At 39.0% G+C, this 21,534-nt stretch overlaps 2 protein-coding genes across 2 annotated transcripts; one reads left to right on the forward strand and one right to left on the reverse strand.

Annotated features, from left to right (window-relative positions):
- Positions 1–244: 244 nt before the first annotated feature.
- On the reverse strand, positions 245–10,925 carry IRAK4 (interleukin 1 receptor associated kinase 4; the record flags this gene model as incomplete). Its single annotated transcript, XM_079536852.1, has 11 exons — positions 245–277; positions 371–529; positions 1,918–1,980; positions 2,803–2,986; positions 4,345–4,454; positions 5,823–5,937; positions 6,218–6,282; positions 7,731–7,891; positions 9,323–9,520; positions 9,821–9,966; positions 10,765–10,925. The coding sequence occupies 11 exons, from the start codon at positions 10,923–10,925 to the stop codon at positions 245–247; spliced, it is 1,395 nt and encodes a 464-aa protein (XP_079392978.1).
- Positions 10,926–11,416: 491 nt separating this feature from the next.
- Positions 11,417–21,166, forward strand: PUS7L (pseudouridine synthase 7 like; the record flags this gene model as incomplete). The annotated part of the gene is made up of 8 exons (XM_079550040.1): positions 11,417–12,242; positions 12,701–12,860; positions 14,320–14,515; positions 16,077–16,175; positions 17,457–17,538; positions 18,701–18,978; positions 20,176–20,229; positions 20,843–21,166. The coding sequence occupies 8 exons, from the start codon at positions 11,417–11,419 to the stop codon at positions 21,164–21,166; spliced, it is 2,019 nt and encodes a 672-aa protein (XP_079406166.1).
- Between the last annotated feature and the right edge of the window lie 368 nt (positions 21,167–21,534).

Consider the following 21,534-nt stretch of genomic DNA (forward strand, 5'->3'; position numbering starts at 1 on the left):
AGAAAAAAGGCTTTCTCATGTTGAAGGTCCTGTGGCTGTAGATGCATGAAAAGGTGCCCAGTTAGTAAAAAGAAATAAAAAAATAAAAAATAGTGTGGTGACAAGCCACCTGCATGTCTTATATGTGGACCAGAAAGTTCTGGAAAGCAGAAAGGCTGATCATGTCACAGTAAGTGCTAATACAATTCTCTACTTGCTCCTGGTCTGCACTCCATTTAGACAACAGGTGTATCAGAAATCCATGTCACGTTTTTATCTCTTGTAAATACTGCTGGACCTGCAAGAGAACAGCGAGAAGTACAAGTAACTGATACCATAACTACAAACACCAATGGCTAAAAATAAGCCTTCAATCTGACAGGCTACATACCATCTGAATGTTTGGCCTCCTGTTTTTTTTCTCATTCAGACACTGATCAGCAAGTGAATACATTTTATGAACTGAAGCTGCATCCCAGTCACTCATCTTTACATCAACATAATCCTCTATTGTCGCCTCCTCATCCTCAATTTCATCCTTGATACTTAACTACAAGAGAGTTGCAACCAATGAGCAGAGAATACCGTAAGCATCTGAAGATCATAGATTCCACACAAACACTTTCACAACTTGCTTTTCACTTCTCTTCATCTTTCTCTATCGCTTTTCTAGACAAAGAATAACAGTGGTTGGGTAGCAGAATTATTCATCAGTATCTACCAAAACAACTTACAAGACTATAATGTGTAATAAAAACTTGTCAGTTTTTGAAGCTAAGGATGCCATATTGTCTCACACTGCCCACTCCTTGTGCTCCCAAAAGGACATTAGAATAAACAGGTACCAATCAAATCAGAATCTAAAATGGAGTATAAATATATAATTATATATATTTATATATATAATATAAATAATATATATAATAATATATATAAATTATATAAATATATATATTATATTATATATATAATATATATAATTTATATATATTGTTATATATAATAAATATATAATAATATATATATAATATAAATAATAATAAATATATATATCTACCTTGTGAAAAAAAAAAAAAAGCCTGCTTTTAAAAAGAAGATAAAGAAAGGGAAGAGAAAAGCTCAAGGATTGTATCTGACAAGGATTTGAGTTCTCCAAGGTCATCACAGTTTAGAAGGATAAATATTATGCCACTCCAGAAGCTTACAGCTTAGCGAAAGTACTCTATTAATAGTACACAGGTATTCCTAAAGCTGTGTATGTGTAAGAGGGTGATCAGCTATCCAATGGTGTGGAACAAAACCAAACCAAAACTCAGTGCTGTTTCATACCTAGTAAACAACTAAGTCTCTATATGGAAAATCCTGGATTAAGCAACTTGAAATTTAAACTAAATGAAAGGCTAAATTAAGAGAAAGTTTATAAAATTTTTAATTGGAAAGAGTAAGCTCAGAGATAGTTTCCAAATTAGCAGGCTGAATTTCTAATTGAACATTAAAACCAAAACATCCCCAAATACTTTTACATTTCCAACTTCCCTAGGGCCAAAAACCAAGGTACTTGCAAATAACTAGGAAAGTTGAAGAGGATGGAAAATGATGCAGGGCTAGTAAGAAGCATGAAGAATTGAAGAATCAACTGAGATGAATACTTCAAAATGTTCTGGTGAAAGAGGAACTATCAGGGTATCTGGTAAAACAAGGGTATGCTGGTAAAGCAAAATAGCATTGCAACAAGAAACAGTATCAGATCAAAGAGAAATACAATACAGATTGGAAGGAGATGACCGTGGGCACTGGACACTTTCCTACCAGCTAAGAGAAAATTTACATAACTATTCATTAAGAGATGTAATTTGCTCCTCTCACCACCTGTTAACTGACGACTATTTTATATGAAATGATCCTGGAGGGAGGAAGAAAGCAGAAAAATAAAAATACCAGTAACTGTGGCTCCCGGTTTTCATCTACTGGTGGCAAACCTGTTATTACTTCTAGTAAGACCTAGAAGAAAAAAAAATAAATCAGAAGAGAATACATTAATCCTCAACGTAGAGACTGTTCAAAGAATCATGAGAGGAACATGATCCTCAGCCTTTCACACAAATGCTCACAGGATCAGTAGCTGTCCCACTGCACTGCCCACCACACAACTGATTGCTTTTGTTGTCCCAGGCCTTCTTCTCACCATCTGCTATTAGCAGCGATGTTTGGCACCTTTCCACATCCTACAACTGTGGTGCCTCTAAACAAGATGGAAGAATTTCCCAGATACTCAGATACAGTATTTGGCCTACATCCCCATGGAACTAAATGCTGCAAAGAAGGGAGTGGATTCATTTCTCTCCCAGATAGCAAGCAGTTGTTTGGGTTTTTCTGACTGGATATTCAGTACTCAGCTTTCAGTCAAATCCCACACTGACACCTTCCATTTGGTGATGAAACTCACTTTGGATTGTTTTCTTTAACATTTTCAATCACCTCTGTGTGAAATACTATGGAAGAAGTAGAAATGTTTTATGTTAATTTAAGCTTGCTAGAAGTTGAAATGTTATTTTTCTCTGGTCTTCCACACACAGATTCACATTTTAAGATAAGCACAGCAAGCATTAGCAGGTGCAACATTTTAATCAACATATTCAAATGCTTTTAAACCACTCAAAGAGTAGAAACACTATTTAAGTGCACATGCACAGAGAGTAGGAGAAATAATAGATCAAAGTGGATTGCTTAATTTCAAACACTCTTGATTTTGTACCCTTCTATCAACGTTACATCAATCGATACAAAAATGCAATCGCATCCAGCTCCCCTCATTCTACTTACTACCCCAAAGCTGAAGATATCAGATTTAGGAGTTATTTCTCCTCGCAGAGCTTCAGGTGCCATATAGGCTGCTGTTCCCACAACTCTGTCTGTCATGATGGTTCGCGTGAACGTTACTGATGCTCTTGCAAGTCCAAAGTCGGAAATTTTGGGCACGTACGTCTCAGTCAATAAGATATTTGCACTGGTGAAGAGGGGAGAAAAATGAAAAGAGTTTTCCAAAACAGTATCTGGATTTTAATACAGACTAACAACTCTTTAGTAACCAAATGCAAACTGCTATTCTGAGTGTTTCTAGGAATAACAGATAACCCCAACAAAACACAAAAGAAAAACACAGCAAAATTGAGTACCGGAGCACGCTGGAATTCTTAACCGTTAGACCTCTACTCAGAACTAATAAAAGCTGGCTTTAATGGTTTATACCTATTATCTAATGAAATGTCAACTGTTACAAATTCCAGTGTCAAATGATTATCAATACTTGTATTCTCCTGAAAGAGAAACAATACTGCTTAATGCTGGAACAATCCACGTGCTGTGTTTCTCTTTATCTCCAGCTTTCTACTGGTCTTACAGAAAATCTAACAGTGAAAATGCAAGAAGTTGCAAAATGGAATTGAAGCGAAAGAAAAACAAAGCCAAATTCCATCCTGTAATACAACCAACTCACAGCAGTTAGAAAAGTAGAGCAGCATAAGGTAAGAAAACACGTTCCTTCCAGGCACGGCCCATGTTCTGATGCTTAAGCAGGAAAGAAAGAAGAAACACGAGTTGTCAAAGCAGCAAGTACCTTTTATGGGTGAGCTGAAGCAAAAACTACTTCCTCACAGAATGGAAGTTCACAAAACCTATACAGCCTACATTTAGCAGAGATGTCAGAAGCCAGAAAGCCACTGAAACATTCATCCATGACACCCAACCCATCGGTTGCTCCTTGTCAACCTACAAAAGAAGTGGGGTATCTGTATCTAGGCATTTTCTTGAAACATTTTGACTGCTTTGTCATAGCAAAAAAAAACAAAACAATACAAAAAACAACCAAAACATCAATCTTGCTGTAACAAATAAGTGGGCATACATCAACCTTAAACATCCTTAAGCTTCATAAAACTGATTTCAGTCATTTTAATCTCTTCATATTAAATAGCAGGAAATAAAGGAGGCACTCAGAAACACTCTTGGAAGAAAAAAAAAAAAAAGACAGTGGGTTTTGATCTGAAAAACTCCCAATTTAAAAAGTCCCAATGTTCTGTGACAGCAGCTCTTTTGTTAGCAGCAATTGCAAAAGAACAGAACTCCTACGCCCCTTTGCAGCACTCAGATAACATTTGAAAGTAACAGATTACAACAGTCTCATAATTATCTTTAGAAGCCTGTATAGTCATGTCCTTGTGGCACAGACAAGATTATGGTGATGGATAGCACTTGAAGAAAGGATTGCGTCCTTGAATAAAGCACTGAATCTTTCAGTCTGTTTTCTCTAACAGACTTTAAAAGGGTACAGCAACAAAAAAAGCACCCAGTGTCAGTAGCTTTTACCTTTTAATGTCTCTGTGAATATGATTATTGTCATGCAAAAAGTTGATGCCACTGGCAGTACCTTGAGCAATTTCACACCTTGTATTCCAAGAAATTGGTGGAGTGCCATCCTTGAATAAGAATGGAGAAAGGAAAGCATAATGTGAAATTATTAATATTAAATATTGTGTTTATTAATATTTAATATATTAAAGGAAAACATAATGTGAAAGGAAAGCATGTGAAAATCCAAAGTATATTTTTTCAAAGTATAACACAAAAAAAAAAAAAAAAAAAAAAAAAACAATTCAGAACAATTACTTGCTACGTTTTATGGCTTTCAAGTAACTACTTTTAAAAAGATGAATGGTATAGATCTCTCAATTTACATTTGCTGAGATATAGGCATTTGTCACCTTTAGCTCTCTTCCCCACATTCTGCATTAGATTAATTCACCTGGTGCAAAACAGTTTACATTTAGCTCTGACGATAAAAGATAAGCTGCACTGCAAAGAACTACCTACACCTATGCACACATTGTGCTTTCTATCAGCACTTCTTAATCCTGTCATAGCATCCTGCTGCCTCCCTGGCTCCTCAAAGCCCAGGCAAGAAGCAGATGACATAAGCAGGAGTTAGCAAATTCACAGTGACTCCTGCTTTATCAGCAAGAACACACAGTCAGTATACACATTCATCATGCATTTTACCTTACCAGATGAAGACTCTTTCTGAATTTATATTGTAAATTTGTACCTTTGTTTTCTACTTTAGCTTTCAGTTACCACTATTCCTCTCAGCTCACTCACTGCTAATGGTCAGCAAGTGGATGGATGAACATTTCTGTACACACCCCTATTGAGGACAACAATTTCTACAGGTTAACTTTCACTGACTAACACAAACTGATGTGGACATTCAGCTAGCAGGTTACATCCAGCTGACTGTTTTGCATCACTCTAACAAGTGGCAACTAGTCCTTTCACCAAACAAAGTCACTGATTTCTTACGAAAGGCCAGGGCCACAAGATACGTCATTTGATTAAATCAGATGAAAGCACTGTTTTACACAAAATATTAATTTTAAAAAGTACACCCTGTTTCTTTGAGCACTTCCAAAAGAGACATGCAGACTATGAACATCATGTTACAGCTACTATCACAAGGGCAGTGAGCAAAGGGCAATTTTACAACACAAAATCTAGGAACAAGCAGAGAACAAGTCAGTGTCAGATGTAGGAACAGTGCAGCACCCTCTGCTCGTAGCAAGTCTGCAGCACAGCATGGACTTGAGGATACTGGCATATTACATTACACTGCTACTCTGCTTTAACTAAGCAACACTGGGCCAAAAACATCTGTATACCATGTTATTGGAAGACTAAGTATTATCATACATGTCTTACTTCTAGAACTCAGCAGTAGCAGAATATTGCTTGGCCATTACAGTTCCAAAGATATTTCAAAAATAGCTCCACTTAACAAAGATTTTACTTACCAGACAAGCAAGTCTGTCAAGCAGCGAACCATTGGGCATGTATTCATACACCAAACAGGGCTGAGCACCATCACTTGAGAAACCAAGCAATTCTACTAGATTTTCATGTTTACACCTAAAGCAAAACAATTCCATTTAGAGATGCTCTGCAAATCTCCTAACATTTGTGATCCCCAGTCCCACACTCCAGCCTCTCACTCACAGGTACCAGCCATGTTTCTGCAGCAGTACTTAAACGTAAACTGCTTGTGATATGCATGAAACATTCTCACTTCAGCTGGAAATTTAAGTTACACTGATAAAACAAAAAATAGGGACCACACTAACTAAGGTGTTATCTGCTAACTTCAGACTCTCAGAAAATGTTACAGTGACATTTATGGTCCTGTACTTACTTTGCCATAATTTCTATTTCTTGATCAAATTGCTGTTTCAAATCCTGTGCACTCACATCAACCACCTACAAAGAGAGTACTTGACATCAATATTGCTGGATGTATTAAAATGCATGCTTGCTCACAAAAAAATTAAATTGTAAGCCTTTTTTTTTAGTTAGTTACACATAACAACTGCTTAATTGTTTATCAGATTTTTTTTTTTTGTCTTTGAGTTCAGTTTTAAAAAAAGTATCAGAACATGATTTTTAGTTTTTTGTATCACGTAACATCATATTATTGGAGTAATCAATACAGTTTCAGCGGTCACCAAGTTACCATAGCAGGCTTGGGTTAGACCCTTAAGACTATCTGATTCCAACCCCCTGCCCTGGGCAGGGCTGCCACTCACCAGACCAGGCTGCCAGGGTCCCATCCAACCTGGCCTTGAGCACCTCCAGGGATGGGGCACCCAAAGGCTCCCTGGGCAGCTTGTGCCAATGCCTCATCTCCCTCACAGCAAAGAATTTATTCTGATCTAAACCCACCCTCGTCCTATCACTACATGCACATGTAAAAAGTCCCTCTTCAGCTTTCCTTATGCCCTCTTCAGGTACAAGAATGTCACTATATAATATCCTCAAAGCCTTCCCTTCTCCAAGCTGAATAAGGCCAGCTCCCTTAGTCTGTCTTCATAGGAGAGGTGTTCTATCTCTCTGATGCTGATCATCTCTGTGGCCCCCTCTAGACCCACTCCAACAGACCCACATCCTATTGCTGGGCAGCCCAGATCTGGATGCAGCACTGCAGGAGGGGGGCTCACAGAAGCAGTGGAGGAATACAGTCATGTTCTTCACACTGCTAGTTACTCTTCTTATGATGCAGCCCAGGACACAGTCGGCTCTCCAGGCTGTGAGTGCAGATTGGCAGTTTATGCTGTGGTTCAACCAGAACCCTTCTCCTCAGGGCTGCTATCAATTCATTTTATATTCATTTTATATCCATTTTATTCATTTTATATTCATTTTATATTACATTTATATTCACATATACATGTACATCACATTTATATTCATTTTATATCCAGCCTGTACTAAAAAGTGTATTTTATTTCACTGCAGTTTTCTAATAGCACTCACTAGTTATAAAATATGTTATTCACAGAAAACAGCTATTACAAAGACTAAAATTATATGATAATGCCTATCTCCCAAACCACCGTGCCACAGAAATTAGAAGGGAAACCTCTTCTGCCCTTCTTGCGTGCAGGGGGAAGAGGGGAACAAAGGGAGCACCCAGCTCCTCCTAAGGACTCTCTGAGCCACTGCAAGAACTATGGAAATGCAAAATTTCACCTCTGGTCACTGTGACAGCTCACACCACCCACAGGACTACAGGACAATGTTCTTGAAGCCAACCCATATTTAACATGGTGATACTTTCTGGAAATGTATTACTCAACTCTTCATAGATGATCAAGTCTATACAATCAAGAACAAAGTTATTAATTGGAAAAATGCTGAGGACAACTCACAGCAGCAAGTTTCTTGACAGCCACATTTCTGCCATTGATGTAGCCTTTGAACACAATGCCAAAGCCACCTTCCCCCAGCTTATTTCCTCCAGCTGATTCTGGTCGTTCATCAAAATTATTTGTAACACTTTCCAAGTCATGAAAGTGAAAATTGTGGAAATCTAGAAGACACAATTGACATTTAGCACAGAACCACATTTTCACTCAAATAGCAAGTGTATTAAATAGATCCTCTACTTGCTACAACACAAATCTTGACACAATGGAACCTTATTTTCAGAGATGATGAAGATACCATTAAAAAAAATGCAAATACATACATGTAATCAGCTATGCATAACTTTCTTCTCAGATAGTGTGTAGCAGCCTTCTGACCATATATATATTTTTTAATTAATGCTCATAATAAAGGTAAAATAAACTAAACACAAAGCAGATCACAGAGAAAGCCACACACTGTGTCAGATGTAAAGATATATACACCACGTTTCTGGCAACAAAAGTTGAAAAGCAGTGGACAAATTACATACTAGATTACTTTCTTCAGTCAACTTTTTTCCAAATTTCTTAGTCATTTCTGATAATTAAAATCCAAATTCAAAGCATAAGGTGCAAAACAGTCTACAAAATCAGTACTGAAAGAAGGTAACAGAATTACATATACAATAAACCAAATTACAATTTCAAAGAAGCACAGTATTACAGGTGTTGGAAGAGACCTCTGGAGTTCATCTAGTCCAACCCTCTGCTAAAGTGGGTTCCCTACAGTAGACTGCTCAGGAGAGCATCCAGATGGGTATTGAACAACTCCTGAGAAGGAGACTCCACAACCTCTCCCCAGTTTTTCCCCATGTTCAGATGGAACTTATTGTGTTCCTGTTTGTGCCCACTGCTCCTTTTCTGTCACCATACACAGCCAAAAAGAGCCCAGCTCCACACGCTCAAGAGCTGCCCATTAGATACTTAGAAGGACTGATAAGATCCCTTCTTAGTCTTCTCCAGGCTGAACAAGTATCTCAGCCTTTCCTCATAAGGAAGACACTTCAGGCCCTTCAAAGGGCCTTTGTGGCCCTTTGCTAGATTATCTCTAGAAGTTTCCTGTCTTTCTTGAATTAGGGAGCACAGAACTGGACACAGTGTTCCAGATGCGGCCTTACCAGGGCAGAGTAGAGGGGCAGAATCCTCTCCCTCCACTGCTGGCCACACTTTGTAACACGCCCCAGGATACTAATGGCCTTTTTGGCCACAAGGGTACACTGCTGGCTCATGGCCAACCTGCCGTCCATCAGAACATGCTGGTCCATCTCTGCAGAGCTCCATTCCAGCAGGGCAGCCCCTAACCTGTACAGATGCATGTGGTTATTCATCCCCAGGTTCAGGACTCTACACTTACCCACTAGTGTGACTACACAATATCTCATTTTCTGGCGTCTTATTTGCATAGGCTGTATTCACGGTCACAGAGAACAAGATTGAAAAGCAAAAAAGCACAAAGACACAAATAGTCATTACTCCAATGCATCCCTAGGACTTATTTCACACAGGTGAAGGTCAGATCAGCAAAAAAACATTTTAACAAACTAAGCACCCACCTGTGTTACTAGACTGCGCGTTGCTGTTTTCTTGACTTAAACATGGAGGGACTGAAGGTTGCTTCTCTGTATTCTGAGACAAAACAGGCTTTACAGATGTTACTTCTTTTTCCTGTATAGGCTGTTGCTTCTCATGTACAGGCAAAGTTTCCTGTGAAGAAAGAGGTAATGTAACTTCTTGTGCCATCCCGACAGCTTCTGAAAATGGAATTTAGAAAAAGTGTTAACCGGATTAGAAATCGGAGAACATAAATAACATCATGCCAGTGTTTACTAAGGTTATATTCTTCCACCGCATGTAAACTGTAGGGCTTTTATTTAAACTTGGAAAATCGTAGTCCACTTCATTAAAACTCTTACTGTAAATAATATAAGATATATCCTCTTTTGATTATTTTCACCTAATCTTTTCTGATCGTACAGTTACTGTGAAGGTCACTAGCATCATACAGATACGGGAACACAGCACAGCACAGAATACATACGGGTAACAGTTACCTGGAAGCAAAAGACTTGCTGGTGCCAGAAACTGGTTCCTAATCAGCAGATCCACAAGGTCACCAACTGTACAATTTGTTGTTCCCCAGTCATAAAGCAATTCACACGTGGGACTCTTTCCCATTTGCACAAATGCTTCAAATCTCCTTAAAAAGAAAAAATAAAGCTAACTTTGAAAAGAAAAGTAACATGGAGAACCACAAAGAAGGGATCGTGATTAATGGTAAATAAAAAGACACAAAATTCACCATGTAATGAATGGTACTTCAGCAGTACAGGAGAAGTACTGCTACATACAGACATACAGAAAACACAACTACAACTCCCCATACACAAAATAACACCAAAGAAATGCAAACTTGGGTAAAAGTACATATTCTACATTTGTCCACAGCAAATAGTCTGTGGGGCTTATTCGGATTTCCTCAGTTCTCTGTGGCTCTCAGAACCGTTTGAGTTGGAACGGACTCTCATAGACCATCCATAGACCTGCCCTGCCCTGCCCTGAATAGGGTCACCCACGGCCAGAGCAGGCTGCTCAGCGCCATGCCTAGCCTGACACCGAATGTCTCCACGGATGAGATGTCTCCCCTCATTAGGTCTGACACCATTTCCCCTCGTCCTATCACCACAGGCCCCGCTGAAGAGCCGGTCCCCTCCTTTCTCACAGCCCCTTCAGACACCGACAAGCCGTCCTCAGCTCTCCCCGCAGCCTTCTCCTCTCCAGGCTGAACAGCCGCAGCTCTCTCAGCCTGACAAGACAAGTCTCGCTTATGTCAAAAGCAAACTAGAGAGGAACTACGAGAGTTCCGTCAGGAAGCACCGTGTGAGATACGTTCTGAGCACTGCTGTGCACGCAGGCTGCCCAGGCACACGCGTTAGACACAGGGATGCCAATCCAGCAGCAGTGAACGCGGTTACGTCACGGGACGGCCACGCCAGACCTGATGTGCGCCTGGCTGTATCTGCTCTCTCCGGCCGGGTCGGTGATGGCCGCGGCCAGCCGCTTCCAGCCCTCCTGCGGGTCGAGGAGGTCGGCCAGCCGCCTCAGCAGCCCGTAGCGCAGGCTGCGGACGTAGGTGGCGGCGGTGACGGGCTGGCTCATGGCGAGGCCGGGAACTGCCAACGGACGGGGCGGAGCCACAAGTAGGTAGCCGGAACTCTATCCCCTTGCCGGGGCTGCCGGCCGGCCCCCAGCTCCCGCCGTTCTTCCGGACGGCACCGCAGCACTTCCCCGTTTCGAAGCCTTGACGCAACCTCCGCACCGCGAAGGCAGCGCCTCCTCCCGCTTCCTGCAGCGAGGAGGGCCCGCCCTCCCGCAGCGCGCCACAGCCGGCAGGCGAGGTTGGTGGGGGGGCGGGTGCAGCTCTTCGCGGCCGTTCCCCCTCTCCCGGACGAGGTAGCGGTGGCGGGGGGGGGGGGTCGGTACCAGCGGCGCCCCCTGGCGGCCGCTATGGGAGCCGGGGCGGCTGTGCCTGCAGTCAGCAGTAGGGGGATGATTTCCCTCCGTTTTCTGCTTTCCCTCTTAAAAAAAAAAAAAAAAAATTAGTGTTGTTATTAATTTTTTCTCCTCTCGCAGCGGCGGGCAGGGGAGTCATGCTGCGCTCCCTCAGTTACGTGACCGATCATACCGGCTTCCGCGGGACGATCAAGAAGGCGCCCGCTGACTTCGTGGTGAGGGAGCTGGAGCTGCCGCAGCGCCCCGCGGCGCCCCGGGACGTCAGCCCGCCACAGCCCGACCTGCCGGCAGGGAGTCCGCCCGCTGCCTCCGCTACAGCCAGCGTCGGGGCTGGGGGCGCGGTGGTGCCTGCCCGCCGTGACCCTGTGTCATACCCTGAGCAGAGCCGCTGTGCTGGGGGCGTGAAATCCGGCCCGGAGGCAGCCGCTCTGTTGGATTCCGTTTTGGGAAGGCCCGCGAGTGAAAGGCTTACTAAATTTGCTTGTGATCTGAAGGAGGCGTGGGACTCGGAAAGGGGTTGTGATGTCGGTGCCGGGGAATTGTCTTTGGGAGCCGTGGTGGATAAGAGAGATCGGGCCGATTTGCACGGCGCCATCAGGCAGAGATTCCCCTTCTTGGTCACTGTGACAAAGGACAACGAAATGGTTGTGAAAGGAAACGCTGACTACAGAGAACTCTGTCAGCTAGTGACTGAAAAGGAAACAAGCGATTTCTTTAAATTTTTAGACGCCAAGCTGGAAAATTCCACCTTTTCTTTTGAGCCTGATGGAAATAAGGAGCACAGAAAAAAGGTTCACCACTTCATCAATAAAAAATTTGGGAAAATTTTAGAAACAAAGTCTTTTACTGTGGAAGATGTCAGTTGTAAGCCAAATATGTCAATAATGGTAAGATTTAGAGAGAAAAGTTGCTCCAGAAAGAGGTCTGCTGATGGTTTCCAGATAAAACAAGATCTTTATACAGGTAAACATTACATTTTTAGTGGAAGTGTGGGGGTACTGTGGTGTTCTGCAGTAATACCATCAGAATCATTTTAGAATGGGCAGTATGGTCCAGTATGTGGATTTAAGATGTGTTCAGATGTTGGGCAGCTTAGCGAGTTCAGATTTGATTTTATGATCTCATTTCTTAAGGGCATTGCTAGCATGAAGTCAGGTTACTGGAATTGCATTGCATTTGATCAGGTACCACTCTGAAAGCCAGCAGGGGGTTTTTATTGTTTTCATTTTGTTTATTGTGTCTTTATTCTTTTCTTTTAATACTGAAAATGTCCTCTTTCCTTTAGTTTTGTGGAGTGGGAGTTGTCTCTGCAGTTGTCATGCTGTTATGGTTTGAAAGGAAGAACCTGAAATCAGCCATGGCAGAGCACCTGTATGACATAGAAGTGCAAATTTCTAATAATTCTGGGATGATTGTTTCAGCTTTCACCCTTCAGAAAGAAAATCTAGAGACACTGGAAGCAATCAGCTGCTTGGCTGCTGAACTTGGAGTTCTTCCCTCAGACTTCAGTTACACAGGCATCAAAGATAAGAAGGCTGTTACGTACCAAATGATGGTTGTGAAGAAGGTTACTCCTGAGAGGTACTGACAATTGGGGTAACACTGTTCTAATTTGCTATTAAGTACCAAGCGGCTGCAAGGTTCCTAATGCTTTGTCTTTCCCTCCTCCTGTATTAGACCACAGTGGCAATGGCTTTAATGTTTTGTGGCTTCTGGGTATATACAGTGTAGCACTGAAGTCCCCCAGTGGAAATTTAAAGAAAAATTTTCTTGTCATACTATGAATATATAATATTATCTATCCTTCTAATTCATGATCGTGTGATCCACTTCTTAATTTAAGTTCATCTGCTAGCTGGAAGAGAGAGGAAACCTATACAAAACCCAACAGTTTTGTCTTGTGATCCACAGACACAACGTAACTTACACAGAAAATAAAAACAAACAAGCAAAATTACCTTTAAAGTAAATAACTGCATTTGTACTTTGGACAGATGTTTATTTTGAGTGTTGAATATCAACTTCTATTATATTGTGCATCACAGAATCATGAGTCTAAGTAAAGAAGATGTCAGCATGCATGAGGATAGAAATACATTCTGGATAACTTGCTGATAATACAAGGTGTTCTCATTTTTTGCCATCTCGGCGGGTAAAAAATAAGTATTAAAGTTCTGCAGTTGCAGTAAAAAAAGTTGCTGGTGTAAAAACCACAACTTATTTCTTCCTCAACTTTAACTTTCAAATAAAAGAAACTGGAATTTATGCTTTCAGGGTTCAATACTAATTCAAACAACTATCAATAGTAAAATTCCATTGCAAACTAGGCCATTTGTTCAAGAGAATTAGCAAAATGGTTGCTTCCAAGCTGCTGGTTAATCAGGAAAAATGATTTACTGAAGTGTTAACATGTTGTTTAAAATGTAAGCTGAAAGTTTCCCTTGAATTTAATTACTTTCTTATATATAAGAACAGAGAGATTGAGTGATGCTTTAAAGGGCAAATACTTGAGCCATCAGCTGCATTTCCAATTACAAGCACATGCAAGCATGCTCAGAGAATTGGTGTTCTGAGTTTGTTTCTTTAAGACTTAACAAGAACGAGCAAATTGTTTTGGAGACTGCTAGAGTGGCAGACATTACTTTTTCCTTTTTCTTTCTTTTTCTCCTCTTTTATTCTCTTTTTTTTTCTCTCATCTCCTGTTTTCATGAGAAGCAAATTTCTAGGACTTCTAACTTCTTTGTTCAATAAAAAGAATAAAATTCACTTTGGGTGCCTTGAGAATGTTCAGTGAATTGCTTAATTCCCATACCTGTCAAGCTACAAAACATAACTGAAGCAAATAGTCTGAAGATATTTGTGGACTGCAGCTAAATCTTTAGACTATCTCTAAGTTTGAGTTTACTTTCTCTGTTTTAAATCTCTTTTGAATTCTATTAAATCTTTTTAATTCTATTGCAAAGGTGAAGAAGACATTCTATTACAAGTTGTGTAGCTTTAATTGCAGGTGGCTCATATTTTCTCCCAATTATTTATGCAGGTTGAAAGACATTGAAAGCAAACTGGAAAAAAAGGGCATGAGAATACACAACATACATTCAGCACACCAGCATCTTAGACTTGGTCAGCTGAAAGGCAATCACTTTGATATAGTTGTGAGAGATCTCAAACACCACAGTCATGATTCTCCCGTAGATCTGAAAGAAAGAATATCTGAAGCAATGGAAAATATTGAGGTAAAAAGCCACTTGGCTGCAATAAAGAACAGGGTTGTAATGGCAGAGTAACAGCAATATTTCCTTCCTTGTGATACTTTTTTTGCTATTTTATGGCTTTCTTGCATTATTCAAGGAACTGGGAGCAAAGCTGTATCCTGAAAGGTGACCACGTGTGCATTCATTTCTGTGTTATGGATTTCAGTCCCTAACGTGGTCAGAAAGACAGATGGGATGTTTGGTAGTAAATGAGTATTGATATATGGGCTGTCGTGGTACAGATCAAAGGCCAACCAAAGTGCTGTGTTTTACAGTGAAAAAATACACATGTCAACTGCTTGCCTTTTTTGTCACGTGAACAAAATACGGGGGCTTGGGGGAAAAAAATATGTATGTAATTTCCATGACATAAATACATCTGAAATGCCTTTAGAAGACAAAGAAGATTCTCAGAAATTCTGTGGATTTTGAGTGTAGACCTACCCTGAAGAAAACCTCATCATCAGGCATTCTTAAATCACTGAGAAGTATAGAAGAAAGTCATGAAAAAGAAAAAAGTTTAGGTGTTTCCTATGGCAGTAATTTTCTTAAGCTTTTTTTTCTAAGCAGTAACTGCTACACAGATTAAGGTGATAAATCCTGAAATAAAGACTTCAACAAAAACTATCCAGTGTGCAAAAACAAAATAAATGATATGTACAGTGGAAAATTTTGGTGATTAGTTTTACTACTGAAAAAAAGAACACATAACCAAGTGGTTCTTTAATGCTCTTCTGTCTTCTACATCTCATTTGGGAAAATGAACAGAAATTCCTTTGGTGTCCTGCTTTCTTAGAGTTAACCTATTGGTCAGATGATGAATGACAGAAATGGCATCTGTATTGATCCAAAATAAGGATTTTTCATCCTCCATGGAAACAAAATCGCATGTTGGTCCTAGGGGAATCCAAAACAAGGTTAGATAATTTGAATTGACTTTCTGCCCCATGAATATTTGTTAGTTATTTTTTTTGTTTTAAAAAAGGGTAGAGGTCACGTGGCTGTGATTTTACTGCCCTCGTGTGACTTACCATTCGTCAGGAGATTTGAAGTCCTGGTTAGCAGAAATGTTTACTCTTGCTCTTTACTATGTTAATAATCATGCAAACAATCTCATGAGAATGAGGATCAGTATTTTAAGGAAAAAATACCCAACAGCTGCTACTGTTCATTACATCTGCAATGCTTCATTTGCTTCAGTAGAGATTTTATTTATTAGAGATTCGGCACATAGAAAGAGCTCAATTACTTTGACTTGAACTGTGGTAGTGCTTATAATAATTGCACAGAAATTGTCTTGTTTCATTTACCAATTTTTTATAAAAGGAAGAGTAAGTCTTCACTGTCTTTTTAGATGTTTCTAACTCAACAGCTAAAATGTTGTAATGAAACAGGAGTTAACAGTTATTTGTTATTTCTAATTAAGAAAAGCAGTGTATGTGTTTTGGATATAAATACAAAAGTTTGTGTGTTGAATGCTCAATCTCATTAATGGTATCCATTATTTTGATGTTTTTAAAATATTCATTCTCTCTAATTCTAGGCAAAAGGTTTTGTGAATTATTATGGACCTCAGCGGTTCGGACAAGGACAGAATGTTCAGACAGATCAAATAGGATTGGCTCTACTGAATGAAAAAATGGTATTTTCACTGTGTGATTTAAATACTTACTGTCAAGTTCATTTCGTGTTATAGTTGCCATATCTGGTGCTCAGTGCTGACCTTCCCAGTGAGCAATTTCACTTGTGAGATGAACCCATATGTGTGCTGGAAGTAGTTGCCAAATCAGTTTTGAATCAGTTTTGAACCTTCATTCTGAATGAGAAAAATGTGTTTTAGTTAGCAGGTGTAGCTGTAAGCTATTCAGGAATTGATTCTTCTGTCTGTAGTGTGATTGTCATCATGCCTCTTCTCATGGAAGTGATTGCATTCTTACAAAGGTTGAACACTAAAATGAAGCTGTATTTATGTACAGTGCTTATCTGGGGTACTTCTTGTCTCCTAACCTATAAACTCTTTATCCCACTGGAGGTCTATAGTGTTACAAATGTGGCAAGATACTACATAGGACCATACAAAAGGATTTGCTTTTTCAATTACCATGCTAATTTATCTTCTGTATAGCAGAGACTTCTCCTTTTCATAATTCCTTGGCTACCTTGCCAAAATCTTAGTTCTGAGCAAATGTTCCCTGTAAGCTAAGGAGATCTTGTTAAGTAATCATTTGTAAGATGAGAGTCATATACTTTTCAATGTATGTAGCTTAGTGTTTGGCCCGTGCTCAAAACAGAATCAGACTCTTAAAAGTCAGATGAATACTTGAGTATTCTCTTCTTCTAATTTTGTTTTGATTCTGAGAAATCTGGAAAATTTATCCTGCAAATGTAGGGGGAATCTGACATTTTGCATGTTAATACTAGGAGTTCAAACCACGTATCAATTCCTGCAGAGTAATGATGTAAGTATCTATAGTAAAAAAGTGACTCAGTTACTTTTGAATTTAAAACATGCAGAAACTACTATTTGTATTTAAAATGTACCAATACACGCTTGCACAGTTCAGTGCAGAGGAGGACAAGAATAAAATGTTAATAAAACAGATAAACAGAGATAGACACAGGTTGGTTTTTACAGCAGCAAATTGATTCTCTCCTGGTGTTGCAAGTAGCAGGGGTTAGCTTAATGTTTTCCCAGTTACTGACCCATTCCCAGTGTCAGATCAGTATAAAAGCAGTTGTTGCCTCTCTGTATGACACTATGGGAAGTGCTGTGTCTGTGTTACATGAAACATGCTGGAGAGAAAGAAGAAGGAATCTTCCAGCTCAGTATAGAATGATGGCACAGATTTGTATGCATTGTTGTCTGTTTCGTTGAGAAATGGTTATTTTTAAATGCAATAAATGTAAATTATGTCTTTTAAAGGTGAAAGCTGTGAAATTATTCTTCACACCTGAAGATACTGATGACCCTGTAAATAATGCCAAAAGATACTTTCTTCAAACTGGTAAGGCCACTTACACTGTCTATAAATCTATTCATTGTAGGTACTATGAGGGAATGAAGTGTTGCTGCACGGAGTGACGCTTTTTATTTTGCTGCCTCTATACTGCTTATAGCTTATTCCAAGGGACTCATTAGAATTTCATATCTAATTTGTGAAAATAAGATCAAAGTCAGGCCTCAGATGTGCAAAATAGTGGAATACTACTGTATTTCAGGTGCAAGACAGTGCAGAAACCAATGCTCTGTGGCAGTGTAATGCTGGAAAAGACTGCGATCGTTTATTTTTGAAGCAATTTTGGCCTGCTTCAGCCTGTTTTCTTTTGAAATATAATTTTTCCTCTCTTAATTTAAAAGGAACTATGGAGAATGAGGCATCTAACTCACACTCAGCACTTAACATGGTGGGCATCTAATTTTCAGAATTTTCTGTATTAATCTTATGTCTTGTTTTTTGCATCTTTAGGCCTGGCTTTTATGTCTTTTCAATTATGTGTTTTCTTCCATGATTTCCCATGATCCACATTCTTTGTTTTTTTTATCTGAATTCAACAAAATATACCAGAGACACAGTGTGCTAAGTAAAATGCTCTTTGTCATATTGTTGTTATCATTCAACTTAACTTTCCCTCCAAAACTAGAAATTTTGAGTTGCTCTTGACTAAAGATGCTTGAACTTCGGAAATCTTCTTCAAGTTAGCCTGCATATCATTATACATTGGTAGAACAGCTATATTGTATAGCTTCAAGAGGCACAGATACTGTTCATTGCACAGATGAGGTGATTATTCTGTGCCTTATACTGCTATATGGTGTATTGAAAGACATTGGTGCAGACTCTGAAAAACAGCAGCATGCCTTTTCCTAAAAGCAAAAGGTAAAAGGCTGTGCAATGGCTCCTTCAGATAATCACTCTTTAGAAGAAAAATTAAATAGGAAAAATATGCAAAACGTAAACATTTAAACATTTAGATAATATGGTATAAATAGGATTAAATATAATTTCATCGTGGTTGAGGCTCAGGCCTGAAAATCAGAATAAAGAGGTTATCTTCATTTTTTTTTCTGACCTATTTAATCTGTTTAAGTGTGTTTTTTTTTTTTTCCTGACAGGAAGTATTAGAAAAATCAATGATAACTTATGTGGTTATTTTTATTTATCTCAGAAGATGCAAAGGGGACACTCGCAATGCTGCCAGAATTTAAAGTGAGAGAGAAGATGCTGTTACGTGCTTTACATCGCTACGGTGTAAATCAAGAAGGCTGTACTAAAGGATGGCTCAGTATTCCTCATTCAATGCGCATATTCTACGTCCATGCTTATTGCAGTCAGGTATGGAATGAAGCAACATCATACAGGCTGAAGACTTATGGTTCCGAAGTTGTTGAGGGTGATCTGGTCTTCTCAGAAGAAAATGACGAAAGCCTTTCCCTGAATGACAAGGTGAGTTTTTACAAAGTAGTTCTTGTAAAAAAAAATTTGCTTAATATTTCTATATTCATTTACTTGAATACATTGAGGTGTCAGACAGTAATCGAGTGCTTTCATTTTGATTTGTCCATTTAAATACTTAGTGACAAAAGTGAAAAAAGTAAGCATTTCAATTTTGGATTACCACCAGTGGATATATGTTCTAGATGCATTTTAATAGCCCTTATCTATTTTGACTATTTGTTTTATTCAACGGAGGAGGAGAAACAGAATGGCAAAGTTGATGTAAGAACTTAGCCTGCATGGTGTCTGATGCTCTTCTGAGGACCTTACTGGGGAAAACCTTCAGGGTGAACCTATATTCCTAGAATCATACAATGGTTTGGGTCGTAAGAGCCCATTAAGATCACCTAATTCCAACCCCCTGCTATAGGCAGGGACACCTCCCTTGAGAACAGGTTGCTCAAAGCCCCACCAAGCCTGGCCTTGTATGCTTCCACGGAGGGTGTATTAAAAACTTCTCTGGGCAGCCTGTCTCAGTGTCTCACCACTCTCACAGTGAAGAATATCTTCCTAATATCTAGTCTAAATCTGCTCTTTTCCAGTTTAAAACCATTTGCCCTCATCCTGTTGCTACTGTTATCAGTCAGTGTAGATCTCAGTCTTGTTCTGAAGGTTAGACCTTACCATTCTTCCTGTGGAGGCATTTAACTTTCTCCTAATGATCAGGTAAAACATAGAATTTAGCAGTGTTGTACCTCATTTCTTGAGTGGAAATTCTTATAGATACGAAGCAAGAGTACTTCAAAGAGCACTGAACAATTTCCAGTCTCTGAAAAGAGTAACTGTTTCCATTGTGATTTTTCTTCAATAATATTTTTGGGAAAAGATGTTAATAAACCAAGTAGGAAAAACAGAGCTGCCAAGTATAATACTAAGTTACTGAGTTTAATATATAATCCTATTTGTTGTAATACATTCCAATTCATTTTTTTTCTTGTGATGATGTTAACACAAAATTGTAGCTGACTTTATATTAAGCATCTGTACTATTTTTAGATTGAAATAGATTATTTGCCCTTACAGTAGTCAAATAACATCAAAATCCTTTAAAATTTTAGGAGTTCAGTGTGTGATTCCTATAATAATCTGTATGTTTTATTTCAAGAAAGTTTGTTTTTCTTAACATCTCTTTACATGTATTGTCAGGTTCATGTTGTCACTGCTCTAGAAGAGTCAGCTAACAAGTACTCTATGCACCAAGTAAGTCTGTATGAAAAATTCTGTGTTGTTGATTTCTATTTGATTGAAAGTTTTGTTTTTAAAATAATATGATAAAATTAGCTGGTGCAGTCTCATTTCCTACCAGAATGCATACTGAAGAAAACATGAGTGAACTAACCTGCACTCTGAAAACAAAGAGAAGGAAGAGTACTTACTTTGTAATGGAAGTTAGTACAATGTCATTTGCAGTATGGTCATACTCTTCTTGGAGTTGAATGTAAATACTTTGAAATTTTTTTAGTCTATTTCTGGGAAAAATGCTCAAGGGTAACTGACGTAATTTTTGAAGGTTCAGAGCATCATGAAGTCATACATATGCAACTTAATGTCTTCTTTGCTGTGCCTTTCCCAGCAAACTAGGTAATTCATGTTAGTGTACTTCTAGTTCATTTTAGAAATCATTACACATTTATTATTTTGTTCTGCCTTTCCCTTAAATTACATCCAAGATACCTGCCTTGCGCAGTTGTTTTTTAAAAAAGTAGCTGCCTTTTAACTATTTCTGGCCCCAAACGCATTTAAAATTGTAATCATATTTTTTAAAGGGAAATCACTGAGCTTTATTTGTTTATTTATGTATTATTTTTTAAAGGTTGTTCTTCCAATGGTGGGCCATAGTATCAAGTATCCAAGTAATAGAGTTGGGCAGTGGTACCGTGAAAGACTTTCTAAGGATGAGCTGCAGATGTGCAAATTCCGAGTGCCTCCATTGCAGCTGAATATACCTGGGTGCTACAGACACGTCTTGAAAAATGTTCAGAATCTTTCCTATTTTTTGGAAGGCAGTGAAGAAGGAAGCAAAGTTGAAGACAACCATCTGAATGAGTCAAAAGTAGCTCTTCATGTATCATTTGACCTTGATCCTTCATGCTATGCAACAGTCTGCCTCAGAGAAATAATGAAATGTGACTTTTAAGATTTCAGTTAATGAAAGACTGCAGGAATTTTATACCAGTGCTTATATTTTTGTATAATGCAAAAAAAGAAAAATAAAAAAATCACAATTTCAAACCAGGAACAGCAAAAATTAATAGATTGAGATTCATACTGACTGGGGAAGAAAACCACCGGAGTCCCAGTTGCAGAAACATTCCAAACCCTGAATGCAAATCTAGAGTAAAAAATGCAAAGCTGTGTGTCGTGTCAAACAGGTTTAACAGAACTTAAAGAAACTGTGGGCTGCAAGCACGAATTTCACACTTGCACAGACATCCAGCTTGCAGTTATGACCTGGAAACATGTTTGCAGCAAATAGACACGTCTTTTATTTCACAGTTATTTTTT

This window comes from Tetrao urogallus (assembly GCF_951394365.1).
Source record: "Tetrao urogallus genome assembly, chromosome: 1".
NCBI lineage: Eukaryota > Metazoa > Chordata > Aves > Galliformes > Phasianidae > Tetrao > Tetrao urogallus.